General features: G+C 37.4%; 1 protein-coding gene across 1 annotated transcript in view; it reads right to left on the bottom strand.

The window, feature by feature from the left end:
* HDAC9 (histone deacetylase 9) overlaps nucleotides 1-25,725 on the bottom strand; it is a 237,649-nt gene that overhangs the window by 178,425 nt on the left and 33,499 nt on the right. The window contains exon 10 of the mRNA XM_015810790.1: nucleotides 16,738-17,052. Coding sequence (XP_015666276.1) covers nucleotides 16,738-17,052 — 315 coding nt within the window. The remainder of the gene's footprint in view (nucleotides 1-16,737; nucleotides 17,053-25,725) is intronic.

Genomic DNA, 25,725 nt, shown 5'->3' with positions numbered 1-25,725 from the left:
TTGTAGGGTAGGCAAGGCGGGTTGTATGACGTGTGTGAGTTCCGGCAACTTTTTTTTTTTTTTTTTAGAAAAAAAGCACTGATAGTAACATTCATAATTATGATGCTATTTGGTATCAAATATATTTACTTTTGTATTATTTTAATGTTTTAATTGTTTTTTATTTGTTTCATGCACTATGATGTATGTTGCCCAGAGTAACGTGTTGAGAATGGGTGGATATAGAAATCAAATAAATAAATTTGCTGACTTGACCAAAATAACAAAGGGCTAAAAATCAAATAAATAATTAAGGTCACCTATAAAGCAGAGGCACATTTACATGTCTTATCTCTTTATATTGTATTTGTTTTAATAGGGCCTGAATAAAAGAAATTTCTGGTTTAGAATCTGTTCCTATTTCACAGGGAATCTTACATGACTTTTGACCTTCAGTGACAAATGAGTATTTCAATTAAAAAAAACAAGTATGATGGAAAAATCATTTGTCATTTCCAAAATATTTTGGCACCGCTGCCAATGAACTCTATTAGTGATGTTTTGTGGCACCTAACACAACAGTTCCATCTCTTTGCTTACATTCCATAAAATTATTGATGCATTCGTTTACCACTAAAGTAATTTGATATCCAAATGCCAAATGAAGACTGCTTTAGGTATTACTTATCAGCCAAAAGCTGATATGGAAACATCTTAAAAAAACATTTTGTGTGGCAATTTCTCAAAGGTTGTTGCTGGGAGGGTCAAGGCCTTTCTTATTATTTAAACATATTTTCATCAACCTTTCTAAAACTGGTGAACCACAAAGAAGGTGGGGAACAGCAAACTTCAAATAAAGTTTCAGTTACAGATCATTTTAAAGTGTAGATCTTTCAGCACAAATAGCTTCCACAGATTTTTAGCACTAGACATAATATTCATTAATATTTTTCTTATAGAATAGTTGGTGCAATGGATTTGCAACATTTAGACTAGACATGTCAAGCACAAGGCCCGGGGGCTGGATGCAGCCCACGAAGTGGTTTCATGTGGCCCACGAAGCCATCCTGGAAACAGTAAGGGAACGGTCCCCGCTGCCTTGGCCCTGGCCCAGGCCAGCCGGGAGCCAATGTACAATTTTTTGATGGCCATCTATGCTGAAATGCATTCAGTCTTAGCTCCACAAGACCGTCTGGAAACAGTGAGGAACCAGCCCCTGCTGCATCGGCCCCACCCCCTGGGTGCATGCTGGGGAGGTGTCACCCTTTGTGAGGAATGAAGAAATGCACCATTGCCTGGAAGTGGCCAGCAAATGGCCCTTGCCTACTTCACATATCCGGCTTGATGGGCTCCAGGGGAGGGGTTTTGGCAGGCAGTGGGGCGCTCTCCTCACAGCATTGAGAGGCTGAGCTGGGTGGGGCGAAACTGATGAGAAGTGCAGTGCTGCCTAGCCCCCAGCCTGCCCAGTTTCAGCAAAGTGCAAAGCTGGCGAGCTTCACACCGCCCGGCTCAACTTCTTGGCGCTGTGAGGAGAGCGCCCTGCTGCCTGCCGAAACCGGGCAGTGTGGGGGCTGGGCAGCATCGCACTTCTTTTTGGGTTCGCGCCGCCTGGCTCAGAGCGCTGTGAGGAGAGCGCCCTGCTGCCTGCCGAAACCGGGCAGGGTGGGGGCTGGGCAGCATCGCACTTCTTTTTGGGTTCGCGCCGCCTGGCTCAGAGCGCTGTGAGGAGAGCACCCCGCTGCCTGCCGAGACCGGGCAGGCTGCAGGCTGGGCGTCGTCGTGCTTCTTTTCAGATTTGTGCCGCCTGGCTCAGCCTCTCAGCACTGTGAGGAAAGCGCCCCGCTGCCTGCCAAAACCGGGCAGGCTGGGGGCTGGGTTGCATTGCGCAGGTAACATTGACTCTCACGCTGCTCATGGCATCCCCTCCCCCAGAGCTCACCAAGCCAGATATGTGAAGTAGGTGATGGCCATGTGCTGGCCACTTCCAGGAGATGGTGCATTTCTTCATTCCTCACAAAGGGTGACACCTCCCCAGCTGTGTTTCTTGCCTATTTTTCTCCCTCCCTCATCTCAAATATTTTCCGACCACTCTGTACTTGGAAGGAAGAAAGGAAAGAAGGAAAGAAGGAGAGGGAGGGTCTGAGGGAGGTCCTGCTTTAATCCTGCCCTGCTGCCCTTTTGCCATCCCCTTGCCCCCTCCTCCTGGCCTATCCTGGGGGTCTCCCATCCTATTGCTAAGGAAGCTTTGGATACAAATCTGGGTCTCCTCCCATGGAGAGGGAATGGGCCTCCCTCTGACTTTGCCCTCGTACCCATCATGAGCAACCTGGGTAAGGAGAGCAAGCACAGCAGCAGCAGCCTTGAGGAGGAGGAGGTAAGTGCAGCTGTGCGTCCCCTTGGGGAAGTGGGGCTGGGCTTGGTGCTGCGGGTGCTCGAGGACCAGGCTGGGCATTTGACCTCTGCTGCCCAGGGCTCCGGGCAGCCCACACCACCAGCCAGCCCCCCACATGGCCTGAGAGGAATGGTGAGGCTCCTCCAGTGGACCATGCCTTGGCACTTGCCCTGGTCCCACCCACTTCTTTCCTTGGGGAAGTGGGGCTGGGCTTGGTGCTGCGGGTGCTTGAGGACCAGGCTGGGCATTTGACCTCTGCTGCCCAGGGCTCCGGGCAGCCCGCACCACCATCCTGCCCTCCCACATGGCCTGAGAGGAATGATGAGGCTCCTCCAGTGGACCATGTCTTGGCACCCCCTTCTGCCAGAGACCCTCAGATCTGTCCCACTCCTGCCCATGCCCCCACAGTCACCCTTGACGCGAGCGATGTAGAGCTGCCCATGCCCACCCAATAGGCCACACCCACTCCATCCACGCCCACCCAATAGGCTGCACCCTGGCCACACCCACCCAGCCCCCCGAGGGCAACCACAATGCTGATGTGGCCCTCAATGAAATTGAGTTTGACACCCCTGATTTAGACTCTATATGTCAGCTATTTGGATGTGGGAGACCAAATGTTTCTTTGGACACCATTCTTCTGCCTTGTATAGTTAGTCCTCGACTTACAACCACAATTGAATCCTAAACGTATATTGCTAAGCGAAGTTGTTAAGAGAATATTGGCCCACTTTACAACTTTTCTTGACACAGTTGTTAAGTGAATCATTGCAGTGTTAAATTAGTAACACGGTTGTTAAATGAATCTGGCTTCCCATTCACTTTGTCAGAAGGTTGGAAAAGGGGATCACATGACTACAGGACTATCATAAATGTGAGTCAGTTGCCAAGCATCTGAATTTTGATCACATGACCATGGGGATGCTGCAATGATGATAAATGGGGAAAATGGTCACAAGTCACTGTTTTTAGAGCCGTTGTAACTTTGAATGGTTACTAAATGAACTGTTGTAAGTTGAGGACTACCTGTATTAATTGACACTTGACTACCTTGCTTATTTAAATTAGATGAAGGTCATGGCATATTAAACAAAATACTGTACTTCATTCTCTTCTCCAATGTTTTACAAATCCTATAGTTCTGGAGTATAGAATAATATGGACTTAAAAGAGCCATCTAGAGCAATACATCCAGCTTTCAATTTAAGGCATTTCTTAACTGATACTCCTCTATGATTAATTAGAACATGACCCTGTACCAACTCTTTCCCCATCTACTGACACATTTTCATGAAAGAGAGGCAAGAGAGGTCATATAACAAAATTTGTCATATCATATAGTACTATGCACATTTCAATATCACATTATATAAACACCATTGCTTGCATCCTAATTCTTGGATGCATGCTGTGTCACTGTAGCAAAATTGTTGGATTCTATACACACCTTTGCCTACCTCCTATTAATAAGTAATTCTGGTAGATTATTCATAACATAACATATAACATATCTAAGCAGGATTAAATAATGATAAGCATTCAATATGCACTTTGTCATATACCTCCAACTGAATGGAAAAACAAAATAAAAAAGTTCAAAGAAAATTGAATTCCAATAAACTGTTAGAATTAATAGAAATTACAAGTATGTCTAACATTCATTTCCTTCAATAGCTTTGCTTGCATTTTTCTAGCATGCTTTTTTATAGTCTTGCTAGAAAAGACCATGCAGAAGAATTTTTGCAAAGGAGTCTTCTTTTACTGCATAGGTGAGCAAAAGTTCAGAACTTTCATTTCTGTTTTACTCCTGTACACAAATATAGAATATATATAGAGAGAAAAGCAACCTGGAATTAAGGAGAAACTTCCTAACAGTGAGGACAATTAACCAGTGGAACAGCTTGCCATAAGAAGTTGTGGTTGCTTCATCACTGGAGGTTTTTAAGAAGAGACTGGGCAGCCACTTATCTGAAATGGTAGGGGGTCTCCTGCTTGAGCAGGAGGTTGGGCTAGAAGACCTCCAAGGTCCCTTCAGCTCTATTTTAATATCATGCTAGTTGATTTAATACTAAAATTTTCAGTAAGGACTGATTTCCTTCATTAGGTGAAAGGCAAAGCTCAATAATGGATTTATGCAAAAGGTTCCAGATTAAGTCTCCATGGAAATCATCATAAAACTTGGGAGAGCTTCTGTCAACTAACCAACCAACCAACCAACCAATCAATCAATCAATCAATCAATCAAAAAAGATTGGCACTTTGCTCTACGCCTGCAGAGTAGAATCAATCTCTCTCTCTGTCTCTCTCTGTCTCTCCCCCCCCCCTCTGCCTCTCTGTCTCTGTCTCTCTCTCTCTCTGGTCCCTCTTTATTGTTTTGCCCATTAAAGATGATGCCATAAACAAAATAGTATTCCTAAAGCACCAAAAATATTCAAAACTAAGTTCATTATAATGAAACAATTATAGTAGATCCCCCCTCTCTCTTCTCTCTCTCCTTCCATCCCCCCCTCCCTCCATCCCTCCATCTCTCTCTCTCTTTTTTATATTTTTGTTCCATTTGTGCCACGCTAGCAGGGAAGTCTAAAATAAACCGTGATTCATGTCTTTAATTTCTGCTAACAAAGCTCATTTCTAACCAAACACATTTTCATATAGCAAACCTCAGAAATGTGACAGTTCATCTTCTTATCCTTATGTTTCCCTTTTAGCTCAGCAAGGCCAAAATGTCCTGTCCTTTCCTTTCCTTGCTGGAAAACAAAAAGAAATCAAAGCCAAATGGCAAAAAATGCAAACTTTGGTTAAACAAACAGTCGGTATTTCAGTGTTTTTTATCCACAGCCTGCAGAGCAACTAAACAAAGCCAAGATATTGTCCATCTCTTTGACAGACAAAGAGCCTCACAGGTCCAGAATGACATGCCTGGGGCTGGCACATGATTGGAGTAATTAAATTAAATAGCAGGAAACATGTTTTCCATATGCCATTGCCTGGCCACACACAAACTGTATTAGTAAAACTTTTATACTAGATTAGTACTAGGAAAAGTGAAATCATTTGAAAAAGGTAAGATGGTCACAAAAGTGAAAAAATTACTATATGAATAATAGAATTTCTTCATAATTTCCTTATTATTGTGTTATGACTATCAGACATGGATTTGTTGGGTGGAGGGGGTACAAAGTCAGATAGTTATACAATGAACAGAATTTATCAAAAAGTTTGAATGTTGGGATTGTTAAGATTTGCTTCAAAAGTATAGCTGATTACTATCAATAAGTACATGACAATGGAGAGGATGTACATTTCTTCTTCAAGACTAGAAGAAGAGCTGTGTGGGATCAAAACCCAGGTCTAGTAGTCTTTCTCTTGCAATGGCCAACCAGAAGATAAAGGGAAGCGATTAGCAGAAGTTGTAGACTTCTAACATGCTCTTGTAATTGTTGGAAATTCAGAGATATATTGCATAGAACCTAATCATCACTGCTTAACCCACATATTAAAAGGCTAACCTGCTAGATATACATATGCAAAAAATTACGCAACCCACTTGGTTTAGGGCTCCCACACAAGGGCAGTCCATCCAACTTATACTTTATTGTTTAAAATGATCAACTGATACTTTTCATCCAAGTACATCGCCCATTAAATAACCCAAGGATTTTAATGGATAAAGAAAAATAGTTGACACTTAGAGGCAATGAGAAAAATGGGTGGTAGAACAAAAATGAACATTCTGTCCTATGACAAAGCCCCATCTAACCTAAATCAATTGTCAAATGTTCTTTTGAACAATCCTCAAGTTTGTTATAGCATGTTTGATCAAACAGTTGAACATGAACATTGTGGGAATACAGTCATTCGCTTTAAAAAAGGCAGTGATGCTATGCTTTTTATGAAGGATTTATTCTAAGTAATCATATATGTCTGTGATGGCGAACCTATGGCACGCGTGTCACAGATGGCATGCAGAGCCCTCTCTGTGGGCACGCGCGCCATCGCCCCAGTCTTAGGCCTTCAGCTGGGTTTTATAAAACCTTTTCGCTTTAGGCGTCCGCTGCCGTTTGCAAAAAGAAAAGTTTCAATCAATCAATTTCAACTTCTCACAGGAAAAAATAAGATCTTGCAAAGTTGGAATTGATTGATTGAACTTGTCCCACCCAGTCTGCCATTACCACCGAAGCCATGCCCACCCAAGGGGCCACACCCACCTGGCACCCAACGATACATAAGTGGGTTTTGGGTTGCAGTTTGGGCACCTGATCTCTAAAAGGTTCGCCATAACTGATATGTCATTAGACCCCATGCAAGACAAATCTGTTTTTTTCTGTGGCTTATCTTTACCTAAGGACATTCAGAAACTTTGTCAGCCTATGAACACCACTGTACAATCGTGTATGCTGGTCATCTCACATTCCTCCAAATGTCACAAGCATTTCATATCTACATGATATTAATGATCTCCTGATGTCTTGTATAAGAATGCCAAATGCTACAACAGTCTATGCTGAAATCTCTCTAAATTTATGAATTTGTGTGATCAGAACGATTCTTTAAAGTGTTTATTATTTCTTTTTTAACCATGGGGCATCCAGGATATGTTTTGGGATATCATTGGCAGCCTGGGATCTAATCTTTTAGGGTTACCAATCCCTTTCTTGGACATCAGGATGTAGCATTATGATGAATCCACTGCTAAAAATAGTCCTTATTTTTAATAATGCAAATAAATTGGAATAATGTATGTACTGTTCATATAACTTTCTCATCCAAAATCTAGGTTCTCTTCTCAGATGTACACACTTATACCTCTAGGTATTGTGGGAAAATAGATAAACATTATGCTATTCTCAGTATCCAAAATAAATAAATAGTAGTCTATTCTTTAGCAGTGTCTTTTGTCTTCTTTCTAGGCCAGGGGTGTCAAACTCAATTTCATTGAGGGCCGCATCAGCATTGTGGTTGCCCTCGGGGGGCTGGGTGGGTGTGGCCAGGGTGGGTGCAGCCTATTGGGTGGGTGTGGATGGAGTGGGTGTGGCCTATTGGGTGGGCATGGGCAGCTGTACATCGCTCACGTCAAGGGTGACTGTGGGGGCCTGGGCAGGAGTGGGACAGATCTGAGGGTCTCTGGCAGAAGGGGGGGACCAGGGCAAGTGCCAAGGCATGGTCCACTGGAGGAGCCTCACCATTCCTCTCAGGCCATGTGGGGGTGCTGGATGGTGGTGCGGGCTGCCCGGAGCCCTGGGCAGCAGAGGTCAAATGCCCAGCCTGGTCCTCGAGCACCCGCAGCACCAAGCCCAGCCCCACTTCCCCAAGGGGACGCACAGCTGCACTTACCTCCTCCTCCTCAAGGCTGCTGCTGCTGTGCTTGCTCTCCTTAGCCAGGTTCCTCATGATGGGTACGAGGGCAAAGTCAGAGGGAGGCCCATTCCCTCTCCATGGGAGGAGACCCAGATTTGTATCCAAAGCTTCCTTAGCAATAGGATGGGAGATCCCCAGGATAGACCAGGGGGCAAGGGGATGGTAAAAGGGCAGCAAGGCAGGATTAAAGCAGGACTTCCCTCAGACCCTCCCTCTCCTTCTTTCCTTTCTTCCTTCCAAGTACAGAGTGGTGGGAAAATATTTGAGATGAGGGAGGGAGAAAAATAGGCAAGAAACACAGCTGGGGAGGTGTCACCCTTTGTGAGGAATGAAGAAATGCACCATCTCCTGGAAGTGGCCAGCACATGGCCATCACCTACTTCACATATCTGGCTTGGTGAGCTCTGGGGGAGGAGATGCCATGAACAGCATGAGAGTCAATGTTACCTGCGCAATGCCACCCAGCCCCCAGCCTGCCCAGTTTTGGCAGGCAGCGGGGCGCTCTCCTCACAGCGCCAGGTGGCACAAATCTGAAAAGAAGCATGAAAATGCCCAGCCCCCAGCCTGCCCGGTCTCAGCAGGCAGCAGGGTGCTCTCCTCACAGCACTGAGCCAGGCAGCACGAATCCAAAAAGAAGCGCGATGCCACCCAGCCCCTAGCCTGCCTGGTTTCGGCAGGCAGTGGGGCACTCTCCTCACAACGCCGAGAAGTTGAGCTGGGCGGTGTGAAGCTCGCCAGCTTTGCACTTTGCTAAACTGGGCAGGCTGGGGGCTAGGCAGCATTGCACTTCTCATCAGTTTTGCCCCACCTGGCTCCGCCTCTCGGTGCTGTGAGGAGAGCACCCCACTGCCTGCCAAAACCCCTCCCCTGGAGCCCATCAAGCCGGATATGTGAAGTAGGCAAGGGCCATTTGCTGGCCACTTCCAGGCAATGGTGCATTTCTTCATTCCTCACAAAGGGTGACACCTCCCCAGCATGCACCCAGGGGGTGGGGCCGATGCAGCAGGGGCTGGTTCCTCGCTGTTTCCAGACGGTCTTGTGGAGCTAAGACTGAATGCACTTCAGCATAGATGGCCACCAAAAAATTGTACATTGGCTCCCGGCCGGCCTGGGCCAGGGCCAAGGCAATGGGGGCTGTTCCCTTACTGTTTCCAGGATGGCTTCGCAGGCCACATAAAACCACTTTCTGGGCCGCATCCGGCCCCCGGGCCTTGTGTTTGACATGTCTGTTTTAGGCTGTTTCCCAGTTTCCAAGCTAGAAACAATGCAGATCTAATACAGGAATCACTGTAGACATCCATAAAAAGAATGAAATTCAAGATTTCAAATGCTATGGGGGAACTTGACAAATCCTGTGAGTAGAATTAACAGGGTAGAGTATACAAACACTTTCTTCTTAACTGGCTACTTATCTACACAAAAGTGTGTTCTATCACTCCATTACACAAAGATTCAATTGTATTCTTAAGCAGTAGCTTTTCAGAAGGCCCATACTATAAAAATTCCTGATGTATAGGTTGGCCATCAGTCATAAATATATTTATCAGCACTTTTGGGTATTTCCAGTGACACTGCCAACCACAAGGCTGAAATAATTTGTCACTGTTGGATTTGCTTGGCAGTAAAATATTTTTTAAAACCCAACTTGCATGTATGCTGGTAAATAATATAGCTGGATATATGAAGGTGCCAGATTAGATCACTGGTAAGTTTTGAAGGCGCATCAGCCAAAGTTTCTATTTGTAAGGCACTCTTTATCCTTGTTGATCACTGTGGTAAGGCAATGTTTAAAAGAGTAGTATAGTGGGAAGAACATTTTTCATATAAGTAAAGTTTTAATATAAACAGGGATACATTTTGAATAAAAAATTGGCTTGTCTCTCTGTAACATTTACTTACCCAGTAACTTTTTTACTGAAGCACATACAAAGTACTTTCACATCATTCAGCAACAAATAAGTGCACATACGTGAACATGCCGGCTTTTTTTTCCTAAAAATAAATATTGTTGGCTATGCCAATGATATATGAAATATGACCGAGCATTTTTAACCCGGAAATATATTTAAGATCAGCCATTCAATGATGCAGTTCACATAGGATTAAGATTTCTGTTATGGTTTCAGTGAAATTTCAAAGGAACATTTTTCGCTCTTGAATTTCATGAAATCTTTCAGATGTGAGTCTTAAAATACAGTGAAGAAAGCTTTACATTTTTAAAAATTAAAGCTACAGAAATTTTTAGTCAGCTTTATGTGATTTCTAGAGAATTATGGATGGTGCTATTACACCTGTGGTTGGTTCCATTTTACATTACTACTATATAAATGAAATTTGCAATATTCATATAATACAGAGTTGTTTGATATAGAAGAATGACTGAAATAGTAAAATTAGTCCTGCTTTGAGGGATGGCATTGTCCCATTATATCTGGGAAGTATTGTATATGTGCCCTGCCAAGTTTGAGGGCAAAAGTCTTTCTGTTCTCTGAAATGTCCTTTCATTTCCTTTCTTGATATTCAGAATGATTGCTCCTGGCAGCTATGTGAATGGAAGAAAACTTGCCAGAGAGTGGACAACAGTGGAATGAGATGTTTCTGTCCTCTATAGAACTTTTGGCTATGTATATTCTGAAGATGGCATACGGTTCATATGCTAATCAAGTTCATATTCCAAACACAGGTCTACCCCATATGCTAACTCTGAAGTACAGGGCAGGACTACTTTTATTATTGGGAACAGCCCTCCATTAACTATTTTAGCAGTTTTCCAACTACATTTATTGGTGAATCTTAATAATTTGAAGGACTGAAGATATGTTGGTGAATCTTAATAATTTGAAGGACTGAAGATAGAAAATGAAAACAGCATTAAAATATTTCTGCATCTTGATTGCTTCAATGCTGTTGGACATATCCATACCACTCTATTAAATCTATTGAGATTTAATGGTTGAAGGTGGGGTTGCAGCATCAAAGCAGAAGTCTTTCCCTTTTCAACCTTAAGACCTGATAGAATCTCCTAGAGAAATTCTAGGAATCAGGCATGGCTGATTCCATTGCTTTGGTTTCCACAGCAGAATGGACATCTGGATCTAAGCCTAGAAAGCCAAAACATATACCTATAAGATCCAGTATTAAAAACTCTAGTTGCTTTCCTGCAATTTCTATAGGCATACCACTTTGCTCGTATTCAGCCTCTATGGAATAAAAATTCTGCCTCCTATGCGGCAAAGGGAACACAAGTAGGCAAGGATGATACAAAAAAAATCAATATAATGGAGCAGCAAATTTCATTATAACAAAGAGAAATATTATTTTACTCTCTAGAGAACTATGATGGCTAAAAGATAGGGAGAATGGAGTATTGAGATGGAAGGTCTGCCACCCTTGATTTTCCTTGCAAGTGGGAAGCAAACTGGTTGTAACTGTAATGAAGAGGTAATTAACATGATAATGTTAATCTGAACTATTAACATTTTAACACAAAAAGTCCTGAGAGAAGTAGAGAATTATATTTTACATTTCAAGTACCTTGGAATGCCAGTAAAGATAAAACAAGAAACAAGCATTTACTAATTATATCATGGATTTTGAATAGGGAATGTGAAATCTAGTTACAGAAAAGTATAGCATAGTTATATTTCAATAACAAAAATGTGGAGGTTGACTGAAATCTAGTTACATGAGGATAATTAAGACTATTAATGAGTTGAATGCAACTACAATTTCAGCCAAAGGTTGAAAATAAGATAAATAAAAGTAACAACAAGCAAAATAATTGCATTGCAAATAGAACCCTTTGATTTTATTCAATGCAACAAACATTTTAGTGGAAATGATTAAAGTTATATAAAATTCCTGAAGCACCAAGAATTATAGCAGCAATTGAAGTAGCAGCTAGAACCTTCATGCTAGCTTACAAAAATAGCTATTTCATTTTATTTTAAACAACTGTAGTTTATCAAATGGTTTTTCTCAAACTTGTTAACATCTAGGGATGTTATGGTAATGAAGTCCAACAAATATGAAAGATTGGAGAGGATTGTCTCAGTTGCAGATTGAAATTGTTAAATATAGAAAATCAAAACTGCTAGAAAATTTAGCATAATATATTTCCACAATATGCATGGCATAATAATGTCTTGAAATGTAGCATGAAACACTTTTTAAAATTATTGGATATGACACTGTAATCTATCCCCTAATATTCCAAGCTTCAATTTTATTCATACGTGAAATGCTCAAGGTTACTTCTAGTTGTTGTTTTCCTTTGTACATACGGTACACCAATCAGTAGGGTGTCTCTGTGTGTGTCTGTGTGTGTGTGTATGTATGTGCACTGAGTATAGAGGCAAGCAAAAAAAACCCCTGAAATGTTTATTTGAATATTAAGACTATGCATAGCTAAAGAAAATGTTAAAATGTTAGGATTCCTTAAAGTATATGTATTGTTTAACTCTTTCTTGAGTTATTAAAGTAACCATGTCCTCTAGAATAGTATTTCTAAAACTTGGAAATGCTAAGGTATGGACTTCAACTCCCAGAATTCTCCATATAGTATGCTAGCTACGTAATTCTGGAAGCTGAAATCTACAGATCTTAAAGCTTAAAGCTGTCAAGAAACATTGCTCTAGAATATTGGATGCAACTGCTTTGAAGAAAGCCCACACAGTTAGTGCTCAACTTACAACCATTCATTTATCAACCATTCAAAATTATGATGGCACTAAAAAAAGTGACATATGACCAATCCTTGCACTTATCATTAACATGCACAAATGAACACATATTAGGAAAAACTTTTGAAGAAAGTATACTGATTTTCCTGAGAATGTAGCCACTTTAACTCCTACATACATTGTTTGTTTTTCTTCTGAATTCTAGTATTTTATGGAATGAAATGTTGTTCATACATAAATATTTAATAATTGACAGGATGTGGAACAAAAAATTTAAAAAGTGACCAGGTTGATACAGGTGTTAAAACACTTTGTCTGAAATGTTCAGATGTGTGCAGTTCAAAATAGATTGTTCTAACTGTTTCAGAAGTTTGTTGATGTAAATAAATGGCCCTAATTCAAGATGAAGACATCTATTTTGTATCTGAAGCAGAACTGTTTCAAATTTGAAACACATCTGCAATGGTTCAAACTTGAAATATAGTATTTCCATATTGCAACACAATGAATTTGAAATATTTTGCACGTCCCTATCTTTTGATGAAACAAATGGATATGATATTGTAAATGCTGTATCCAAAATATTTTTTCCAGAAGAAAAAATTAAGGTATAAAGTTTGAACTAGAAAATTAGTGTTTTAATTTTTTATGATGTGCATGCACCTACCACAACAAGGATTTCTTTAATTTTTACTAACCTTTTAAATGATTTATTTAAAACTTTTTTTTCATTAGGAATGGCATACAAAGAAAGAGCTTTCAGAAAGATAGCTGTATTAAATTTTCTGAAGAGAAAACAATGAGAAAACTCATGTCAACTTAGAGCTTGCTATCAGTGGTGGGATTCAGATATGTGAACAACCGGTTCTCTGTGTGGGTGCTGCTTCCAGAAGTCCATTCTGAGCCTGGGCAAAAAAAAATTGGTACCTGTTCTGCCGAAGTGGTGCGAACTGGCTGAATCCCACCACTGTCTATTTTATTCATTACTACCTAAGCTTCATTAGTCTATTTCAGCAGGTGAGAGCTGACTGCTGATCATGAGTTAATATGTTTTCACTGTAGCATATCAGCTTTTTATAAAAAAATATACAGTTCTGCCCAACTGGATATCTGAGTGCTTCCCCTTAGGAAGAGGATAGCTAGATTGTGTTTAATAGGTGACATCACTCCAGAAAACCTGCAATCCGACAAATGCTGTTCTAGGAATTACTTACTGTAAATTCTTCAGGATTACCACCAATTCTATAATATTTCATGTGCAAATAAATTACTTCCATACTAATTTTTAAAACATTTGGAGTCAAATCATATCCATGGGTCAAAACTTTGAATAATCAAAATGAAAATTCTGGAAAACTGGTATTTATTTATACTACATTTTTCAAGATGATAAAATGGTTGATCCACAAATTAAGACAAATGTGATGAGGATAAAATGAACATGCATAGATATTTTTTCCATATTTTTTTTTACAATGTGTGATGGTTAATGTGGGATCACATAACAAACCAAAAATAGACTTTGTGTAATTTAAACTGGAGAATAAAATCATGGTTCTAAACCATTGTTTGAACAGTAATAAAAATGTATTGCCAATATAAAATAAAAAGAACTAGCTTTAAGAATTAATCAAATTTACACAAAGTCAAATAGGTGAAAGGAAATCATTTGAGAAAAAAAATCTTTATTTGTGAAAGGAATATATAAATTTGTATTAGGCAAAATAGGAAACATACAAACAAAATATTTTACAACACAAACAAGAAATCACCAAAAGTGTAAATTATAATAAGTACAATAGATTTTAAATGTGACAATTAGCAATCAAAAATAAAATTTCTTAAACCCAGTTTTCCCTTTTCACTGGTAATTTCTCAAAAATTTAAATAACATGGAAATTAGTTGGCTAGAATGAGGTAAATTTTCACAACTGCATTATAAAAATACCTTTCTTTCTTTCTTTCTTTCTTTCTTTCTTTCTTTCTTTCTTTCTTTCTTTCTTTCTTTCTTTCTTTCTTTCTTTCTTTCTCTTTCTTTCACATGTATTTTTGAAACATTTTATAGAAAAATGTATTCAGGTTCTTATCCAAATAAAATATAGTACAAAAATGCACTTTTTCTGTCTCTCTGTGCTAAAAGACTGTATGAATAAAAAGAAACAAAAATGTGTAGGATCAGAACATACTTAATATGCTACTTGATGTTATTAACAGATAACATAACAATAGATTATCAGCTTCTATCCCCTCCTCTTCCTGTAGCACATATTTAAGAAGTTGAATGGCGGAGGAGGTCCACCTATATGGTGGAGTTCTCTGTTTTAGACTTAGTAAATGAAACTGCTTGTGGGAAGCCAGATACACATATTGAGAAGTGTGGGGAATAGCACCAAATAAACAACCAAAAGTCTAAAGAAAATAATAAACCAATATATGTCACTGGAAAGAGCAACAGTTGTGCTATAGGTATATAGTTTAGAATTTAGAACTGTTTCACAGATTACTATTTTCTTATCCTGGTATTCTCCCTGTGAAAGAAACTCATATATACCATTAAGTACTTCTGCCTTTTTTGCATATAATGAATTAGGTAAATATCTACATTTGTCACAAGAAATAACCTGGAAGCATATAAACATTATACTATGAGTTTCGTCCAGTGTAAGAAAATAATCAATTATAAACATTGTATTTGCCTGTCTACTCTATTTTATGTGTAAAGGCATATATATCCACACTCACATGAAAAATGTTAGTCTGTACATATTGCAAAATTTTATAATGGATCTTTAAAAATAAGGTTAAAATGTAAATACTACAAGCTTATATTAGAATAATATTCTTCATTTGGCAAAACACCTTTGTTAGAAAGTAGACTGAATCTTAAAATACTTTAAAATATAAACAATATAACAGAAAATTCACTCCAGGTCAATCCTGAATAATGCATAAGGGGATGTAAATACAATGAGTCTTTAGCTAAACAGAAGTAAACTACAAGAGAATAAACATATCAAAAGGAAATAGAAAAGGAAATGTTTCACTGGAAAACTTCCATAACAATTTCCCTATTCACCGTGCTGTTTTGTCTTAACATAAATCAACTTATAGAGTACTCTTTACAAAACAGAGAATAAAACACAAACCTCTGCTTCTCTTTGCTCTGTTCTTACATTCCAAATGCATGAATTACTTGGACTTCCTGTTTCCACAAGGCACTTCTGTCTACCTCCACCACCATTATTATTTTTCAGGAAAAATGAAGTGACTGACATAACTCTGAGTTAAATCAGCAACTGTTTGTACTGCATATCAAGTTATTTCAATGATATAGCATTTGAAAGGACCACAATCCTTTTGGAAGCACAGTTACCTACAAATGCATGCATGCCTTAGGGGAAAAAAATCCTTTTTGGCATATTAGTGTTTATATTTAAACACTATGTATTTTTATTCATAGTCTTAAAAAAATCCCAATTATTTTGTTGTTTTATCATATGTTATAATTCATATATAACCTAGGAATCTGAATAATCACAGAATACAAAGAATAAAGTGTATGCAGAAAATATTGATACTGTCATTAGCATGTAAACTTCTCTGCTACAGTGTGTACTATATTGTCATTTGAGAACAAGTCAACTAAAGAGGAAATATATAATAACTTGAAAGTTAGATTCCTTGCTACAAATACCTAAAAATGGAAGAAAGAAAAGAATGGGTTTTTTAAAAAATTCACAAAAAATTAATGAAAATGGAGAGGAAAAAATCATTTTAAAAAGTACATTCAATTTTTTGCATTAGCTTTCTACATTGGTTCCCTCATATTATATACAAAGCTCAGATCACTGGTATTTGGACCGGTATTTGTGTAACAAAGGAAAGAATCCACTCCCTTTAACAGTGTGTAGGACTACTACTCTACTATACATATACAAAGTGAATAAATTGTATATTAAGCAATATAAAAAAAGGCTTAGAGATAGGCAAGAGTGAGTATGAAAAAGCACAGTTCTCAGGTTTGGTCAGTAGTCACTGATCTCCACAGAAAGTTTATACATCAATGAGTTCCTTTCTGCTAGATCTAATGTGGCAGAATCCACTATAATTAATATGACTTCTACTAATTACTAAAAGGTATATATACAACTGCAAGTGTTCTTTAATTTAACAAGCCCTTTTTCACTATACTTAAAGTATGGACACATCTATGTTCTTAATTATGCTGAGTGTTAAATTGCATAACTCTTTGGGATTCTGAAGATGGAAAAAATAATAAACATTCTCTTTATCAGGAATTTCAAAATGTTAACATCATTGTACTCAAATAATCACTTTAATGATAAAATCTGGAGCTAAATCTGTGCCTATTACCTGTTGCATAAAAGCAGACTGCTCCCCAGATTCCATTTGCTGATTTTGAATATCGTCATCACTGTCCTTTGGTTCCTTTTTCACCTTCACAGCTCCAAAAGATTGTCCCAACTTGTTTTGCAAAGAAATGTTACTGCTGTCATCCCTAATGCTGACATCAACAGGGGCAGTTCCTTCTTCCTGCATCAAATGCTCTCCTTGCAATTCTTCCTCAGCTTCTTCCAAACTGCCAGGTTGTTTTAATTGTTCTATGGACTTAGAAAGCATCTGAAATACAAAATAGTAATGTGGTAAAAGGAGTAAACAGAAAAATATAAAGATGAAAAGCCACTTGGCTCAATTCTTTACAATGGGATTATATGAGCAATTTGTAGCCCAATAATTTCATAAGAATAAACAGCTTTAGATCTCTCAAATATAAAGAACTTAATTTGCAGTGAACAATAAAACTGAAACTTGTATATTACAGAAAAATACACATTTTGCATTTGTTGCATAGAAAAAACTACTGTATACTAGAAAAACTGTACAATAATGTATATATGAGAAGTCCATTACAATATATATATATATTGTATTATATCCACATACTTGTTAAACCAAGTTCATAAACAGCAAGACTAAATGGAATTTGTCAACTAAACATATATATGTAACAGATTCATTTTGCTCATGTTTTTACTTTTAAATATAGCATTTTCTGTAATACATGGTGTTCTACCCCAAGGGAGAAATACATTAGCTGTAGGATCATTAAATTATGAGCTTAAAATTGCATAGTCTCATCACTGCTTATCAGACATTAAAGATTTAGAGATATAATGTAAAATAAGCTTGGTAGTTGTGTTTTCAAAGTCTAAATGTTAATTTTATTTTAAATATACTATATTTATTAGATGTATATAATAAACATAGTAGCTTTAAAATACAGTGTAGAGTTTTTCAGTTTTTCAGTCTCTATACTTTACAGACAAATGTGTAGAGACAACATTGGAGAATAATGGGAAAGGATTAATTAGCGTGTGTTTGATTAACATTATGTTAGATAAATTTCAACACCTTTTGTAACTAAAAGAGAAAACAGATAATTATTTTTCTATTTATACATGGCTAACTTTTTCCTAATTAGCAATATTTATATAAATGTTCCATTAACTGTCTTGAATTTTATCAGAACACTCCCATAGTTTTCAGATTGCATCATTGCCATTTCTTAAATGACAGCAAACTGACTTTGGCTTTTATTTACTTTATAAATTTTATATTATATTTACATTATAAGTGAGCCCTTTGCAAAGTTGACAGTCCTGGACTATTAGTATTTGCCTTTACTAGCTGCAATTATATATGATTGAATAAATGAAGAAGAAAATGCAAGAAGAAAATTAAAAGTGATAATAATTTCAATCGGGATTCCAGATTTGCTTCTGAAAACAACAGCACATTTGGGTAAGAGCAAGGAATAGCAGCATATTTATCTCTTCTAGTGTGATAATAAAACTCAAGATAGAAGTTGTACAAGGAAACACACATTCTCCAATTGCTTCCAAAACTACTGCAATGGATCAAATATGTAAAGGAACTAGCTGCTGAATTTCAGGATGGACAAGATATTCAGACATTTGAAACATCTGTTGCTGAGCCACCAGAAACGGTTGCTGCTGAGTGGCCAGTTGAAAAATACAAGCTAAAACATCTGTGTGACAGATAATCATCTACAGCTACATGAGTCACTGATGCTGGACCATCTGTAAAACATTCGATATGCCAATGCTCGACATCAGGTGGGTTACCCTTAAAGAGAATCCAAGACACAATGAGATCCAGATTACAGCGCAGTTAGGAAACATATTTATTTCCTCACTGTACTCCTTCTGCATGCTTTCAAGTTCAAAGCGGGATCTTTTTTTTCTTCTTCTGTTATGCATTATAATGCTATTCTTGCAGACCTGATAAGGCAGATGTTGCAACCCTCATATGACATCTGGCATAGTTCACATAAAAAGCACATTTACAGCAACTTTAGTACTGATATATGAAATAAATTCCAAGCTTTTTTGTAAACCTACATAAAAATATTTATATATGCAAATGAATTTTCAGAATGTGCACATATAATATACTCTCACATACAGAGAAAGTAGGTACTAATGTCTGTTTCACCAGCTCCACAATAATATTTCCCCAAGAACAGTTGTGTGTTCTAAAGAAATTTAGATCATTTTTCTGCTGAAATATCCTTCATTGGATTTTTTTAAAAAAATAATGTTTCGGCTTCGCCAAATGTAACTAACCACTTCCTTTCCAAGCAATTGTCACAAGATGTCTGTAGCTCCCAATCAGAAATTCAGGGGGAGGAACATATGGCTGTAATAGGAAGCAATTGGAGATCAGCCTCATTTTTGCAGAAGTGGCCAGGAATCAGGGATGCTTTTATTTCTCTCCTAGCAGCTGTCAAGGACTGAGAAACTGACAACTCAAAGCAAGCACAAAGAAAAAACTGGAAAAACCTTTCAGAATCAAGAGTGCAAAGAGGCCAACCAAGCCATTGGACAGTTTCTAGGAAAGAACAAAATCCTACATTCATAAGATAGAGCAGTGTTTCTTAATCTTGGAAACTCCAACAAGATGTGTGGAATTGTCATTCAGGATGGAAGTCTACATGCCTTCAATTTGCCTGATATGACTAATAGTGGGACATAGCAGGTGATGGACTAGGTCAGGTTATTGGCATCAGCTCCTACTGAATAATACCCCCAATGCTGTCTACTTACACAATTTTAAGATATGGTTGACAGTTGAGCATAAAGCATAGAAACTTTAGCATTTATATTTCGAGGCACTCAGTAAAGAGAAAAAAAATCATGACCCTCCAAATGATTTTAAAAATCATCATCATCATCAGCATTTGAAGTAGGATTGGCAATGTAAAGAATATACTTGTTTTCATGCACAATATCTGCAAATACACAGATACAGATTATACAAGGTTTATTATTTAAATCTTACTCAACATACAGAACAGATACAAACAACATACAAAGATTTTTCTTAACAGATGCCCAAAAGAAAAAACCCTCCTAATCATTATAAGAGGCCAACTGTTAAGCTACGTTTTATTGTTTGATATTTGTGTTATGTGTACTAGTACATATGTAGCTAAGTACTGATAAACACTCTCTTAACACTGAAGTGAGAAAATTTAAAATGGTACACTGTATCAGCAAACAATAAAGATCTTCGCATCTTCAAAACTGATTTGGAATAAGGAGGCTGCACCTTCTGCAAACACACTTAGCACCACTTATTAAAGCTACACAACTTTTTTCAGGCTTCCATATATCCTGAAACAAATATGCAAAGTTGAATCTTGGTTAAACTGAAAATGTCAAGCAACATCAATAAATAAGTGCTGTGCCATTATCATGTAAAGCCTGAAGTACTCTTTATCTATCATTTCTGAAGCAATCACAGTCCTGGTAATATCCAATCTAGCAATTAAATACATATTCTTCTAGTTGTAGACATTAGGCATTAGCTCTTAACACTTTTTAACAATAATACAGACAGTCCAATACACAACACATCCAACATTTGGAACAAGAATCAAAACTTTTTCATCTATTATATTTTTCATCTATTATATGTTTGGGGAAGGTGAATTGAAAATGCCACTCATAAGCAATTTAGCGCACACACACACACACACACACACACACACACACACACCAAACATATTCTCCTCTCTACATATTTCTACATTTGGAAACCATATTTTTATCCATCCCACATATACTTAAATTCATACTTTGCTTCTTGTTCTTTATTTATAACCTCATAATATGAATATTACATTATTTTTAAAAATCACTCAAATAGCTTTAGGTATATTATAATTTATAATGTTGCACATATCTATTATATAATAATTTAAAATTATATGAAGTTTATTTCTGTTATTTGTTTTGAATAATTTTTTAACAAGAAAAATGCGAAAAAATAGAATCAAGTAGAACAGATAATATGCAATCAAGCCAGATTTAAGGAATTTGGAATCTTATTCATAATCTTAATCTGAATTATTTTAATATTTTTAATTGAAAAGAGGTAGACATTGCCTTTGAAATGAATAGATTAAAATATGCAATTGTACATATTGAAATTTAATCCTTAAAAATAAGTTTTACTACCTATTTTATGTGGGTGGAAAATTGGTGTTTAACCTGAATTTCAATAAAGTAATCATTTATTTAAAAGTCCAAATATATAAGGATTATATAAAGAAATCCTAATGTACAAGCTATTTGCTTATAGTCCCCTGACCTAGAAAGATATTTCTTTAATTAAGAATGTATAGTCTATTTGAATTAATGACTAGATTAAAATTTATATCTCTTTCTTCACAAACCGATGTTTGCAAATTATTAAAATGCCAAAGAAATCAGCTTCTAATAAGTAATACCTGAACAATTTCATTTTTATTTTTTTGTATCCCAGAAATTACAAGAAATTTGCATGTCCATCTAAACCGGGGGGTGGGGGTGGGAGAGCAAGCAGTTTTAGTCAACATGAAAATCTAAGTAAACTGGCTACTGAATGCAGAACAGTACAGTACATAAATAAACATTCCCAAACTCTTCCCCCAAGTGTTAGCCTTCATAAAATATAAACTTTCCTGCTGTTCTTGAGATTAAATAGCCATATAGATATTCAAAGGACAAAAAGACCTACTAATAGGAGTAAAATAAAGGACAGTAGAGATAAATTAGGCTGCATGCTCTCTGCAAAGTATTCCAAAAAACATGACATAAATTCCCAAGGGACATAATTTATACTAGTCAGTTTAGCTAAAAGCAATATTATGTACAGATCCATCCATGCATTTAATCACTTCTGGCAGTAAGCAGCTGTTTATTTAAATAATGAAAACATATAGATTTTTCTTTTTTCAACCTGAATAAAATCCATTTAGAGAAATTGTCTTCATTAAGTAAAAATTAATATTTTATAAAAAAAAATAAGCAAATTTTGCTATAATAACTCAAAAATATCTAGTGTAGGTGATTAAGAAACATGTGAATTATAAGATGGAACAATTATTTATTGATAATCTTTACAATTAAGAGTTCTATTCCACATGGCAAGACTCCAGTTCATTGCAAGGATTAGGAATCCGACATATCATTCTAAGGCTTTGGGATAGCTCTACAGAGATGAATGTTGTTACAATCTTGAGGATGGATTTTCTGCAAGTGGCTCAAGGCATTTTCCATAGGTTGTAACTTTAGCTGCTGAGTCTAAGGCTTTGGGATAGCTCTACAGAGATGAATGTTGTTACAATCTTGAGGATGGATTTTCTGCAAGTGGCTCAAGGCATTTTCCATAGGTTGCAACTTTAGCTGCTGAGTCAAGAACAACTATTTGTGTGTGATAAATGACTCCTCCAGATTTATGTTTGCTCTAGACTGACAATAGGAAGACTAGGTTGTCAGATTAGGAACATAGTCCTTGAAGAATTTTATTATAAAACATTTCTCCAATTTCATATTTGTATCTTATCAAAGAGTAGATGTACTAGAAGTTTTGCTGAAGTGCTCTCAAACTTTGACTGAAACTCAGGTCAACATTTCATTCATTGTAGAACTCAGACAGATGTTTGAGATAGACAAAGGCAAACAAATTGGTAGTTAATTCAGACAAATGAGGTACTCTTGATAGGGAAATTGATTAATCTGGATTTTTTAAAAAACAGATCTTTGGTATTAGGTATATGTACTGCCTTTGAATGATGAATAGATTAATAATTAGAAGTGAATAATTTATAGTTGTCAACTCTAAGAGGGAAACCTCAGGAGATCAGAAGTAGTTTTTAGCAATCTAGACTAGATCTTTTTGCCTCTCCAGACAATGTATGAGTTTTAGTTGATATCAGAATACAATTTTTAATTTCATGTGATCTGGAACGGATAGAAATAGATCAGAAGAATATTGAAATTCTATAAATACTGTCTGAGAATACAATCCAGTGTGTGGCTGTTGTGAAAAAAAAAGGAAAAATACCTTCATTCAAATCTATAGAACCATCCTTAGTTCTGTCAATTCAGGGGAACATACAACTTGAAATTTACAACAATGAAAGTTTGTAGCTTAAAAAATGAGTAGGTAGAAAGGTTATAACAGAATTTAAATTAGGTGGTGATGTGGAAGAAATTGGATAGAATGTTACATTACTTTTTTTATTTTTCTCACATTATGAGAAAATGAATCTGAATCAGAATTATCTGTCAGAGGCAAAGTGCTATGAAGCTTCACTTTTTTCTAAAGGTTATGACACATAGAAAGGGCTGGGACTTGAGGTAAGTTAATGCTTTCATCATCCTGACAAAAAGAGTGAAAGTTTATAGATGCCACTAGACTGAATGGTGTGGATTTTAGCAAATGAAAAAGAAATATATCTTTCCACAGTACATCTAGTTTCTATCATAAGCTATAAAGATGGCTACCAGTTTTTAAAAAAACAACTAATGGTTATTAATCATCCTGACTAGATTTTATGCCCTAGATCAAAGGCAGTATTATTATTATTATTATTATTATTATTATTAATTGCATTTATATCCCGCCCTTCTCCTTTCGGACTCAGGGCGGCTGACAGATGATAAAAAGCTAACATAAATACATATTACACCTAGTTAAAATTTAATTAAAACGAAATATTTGAAAGTGTCCAATTAAAAGTAATTAAAACCCCTATAAAATCCCCTAGGCCAGTNCCAGCCGGCACTGCCTGGCCGACGGCACCCTGAGGAGACCCACTCTGTGAGAGCGTACAGGTCGGTGGGGGGTAATCTGTGGCAGGAGGCGGTCTCGAAGGTAACCAGGTCCGGTGCCATGGAGCGCTTTAAAGATAATAACCAACACCTTGAAGCGCACCCGGAAGGCCACCGGCAGCCAATGCAGCTCGCGCAGAAGCGGCGTAACGTATGCCTCCCAATGCTAGGTACTAAAGTAGTAAAGCACTATAGTAATGACTGCTTGAAAGTTTATTTGGGGGAAATAGTTGCTTCCTGAAGGAAGCAAATATGGGACCTGGTCGATGACTGAAAATACTCTGGTGTACATGGTGTGAATAGGAATGACATCTTTTACATCAGAGATACTTGAAACAGTAAAAGCTCTGCTGCAGTGTCAGTCTTTTGATATCTATGACAATTTGTTTAACTGGAACTGCCAGAATTCTGTTCCTTTTATTGAGCAGAATGGAGTTCTAAAAATTATGATCAAAGGACTCTACAGAGAAACAAGCTGTCATCTTGATAGAATTATATTAAATCTGGCAACAGCAAAGTATCTTTAAATAGGAAGCCGAGTTCAGGTTTCCACACATCCATTTTTCAGAAAGTCAGGGCATGATCTCTGCTGACTTCTAGAGGAGATGTCAAAATTTGCATCTCAGCTGAAATGTTTTGAGAAGGTCGCTGTATTGCATCCCATAGGTATAAACCTCCAATGAGAAGGGATATTGTTTCCTACATCAAAACCTGGTTCTCTGACAAATGACAGAAGAAACTATCTGAGATTTTTTTTCTTTCTCACTAAACTGAAATATTGCTAAATTGTTGCTGGAATTTACTTGTTTTTTTTCTTTTTATAGTAGAACTATTCCAGAGAAATCTGTATTTTGGGCCTCTGTTAGTTTTTATAGTTGTCACTCTAATCACTGTGTTGGTTTATATCTGGAACTGATTATAAAGAAATATAATTGACTCCAGTACTATTTTTACATTAAAAATATAAATATTTTCTTACAGGGGGGAAATCAATAGTAACATAGTTTTCCCAATTTTTATTAATAGAAAAGGACTGGAAAAGAGCTGATGTAGTTCCCATCTTCAAAAAAAAAAAGGGGGGAAGCGGATCCAGGAAACCTATCAGCTTGACCTCAATACCTGGGAAGATTCGGGAAAACATAATCAAGCAATGAATCAACGAACACCTAGAGCAGTGTTTTTCAACCTTGACAATTTTAAGGCATGTGGACTTCAACTCCCAGAATTCCACAGCCAGCATTGCTGGCTGTGGAATTCTGGGAGTTGAAGTCCACATGCCTTAAAATTGTCAAGGTTGAGAAACACTGACCTAGAGGCAAAAAAAGTCATTACCAAAAGCCAACATGGGTTTGTCAAAAACAGATCATGCCAGGCAAATCGTATTGCATTCTTTGACCAGGTGACAAAATTAGTGGACCAGAGGAATGCTGTGGATATAATTTACTTGGACTTCAGTAAGGTATTTGGTAAAGTAGACCACAACCTACAACTTGATAAGGTAGAAAAATGTGGGTTAGACAGCATCACCACCAAATGGATTTGTAGCTGGCTGACCAGCCATACTCAGCGTGTGGTCCTCAATGGAACTGCATCTCCGTGGAGGGAAGTGTGTAGTGGTGTGCCCCAGGCTCTGTTCTGGGCCCAATGCTCTTCAACATCTTCAATTGTTTGGATGAGGGGATAGATAGGGAACTCATCAAATCTGCAGACGACACCAAGCTGGCAGGAATAGCCAACATTCCAAAAGATAGGCTTAAGATACAGAAGGATCTTGACAAATTTGAACATTGGGCTGCATTAACAAAGGGATAGAATCAAGATCATGTGAAGTGTTAATACCACTTTATAACACCTTGGTAAGGCCACAGTTGGAATATTGAATCCAGTTTTGATCACCATGATGTAAAAAAGATGTTCAGACTCTAGAAAGAGTATAAAGAAGAGCAAGAAAGATGATTAAAGGACTAGAAGCTAAAACATATAAAGAATGGTTGCTGGAATTGGGTATAGGTCAGATCCCCAAAGAAATATATTACTATCCTAACTAACCTATACATGCTTCTATAACCATGTTTTGGGGCCTCCCATTGCAGGGATATACAATATGCTT

This window comes from Protobothrops mucrosquamatus, unplaced genomic scaffold, assembly GCF_001527695.2.
Source record: "Protobothrops mucrosquamatus isolate PMUCROS unplaced genomic scaffold, P.Mucros_1.0 scaffold21, whole genome shotgun sequence".
NCBI lineage: Eukaryota > Metazoa > Chordata > Lepidosauria > Squamata > Viperidae > Protobothrops > Protobothrops mucrosquamatus.
Note: the sequence above shows the minus strand (reverse complement) of the source record. Positions and strands in the feature narration are given on the sequence as shown.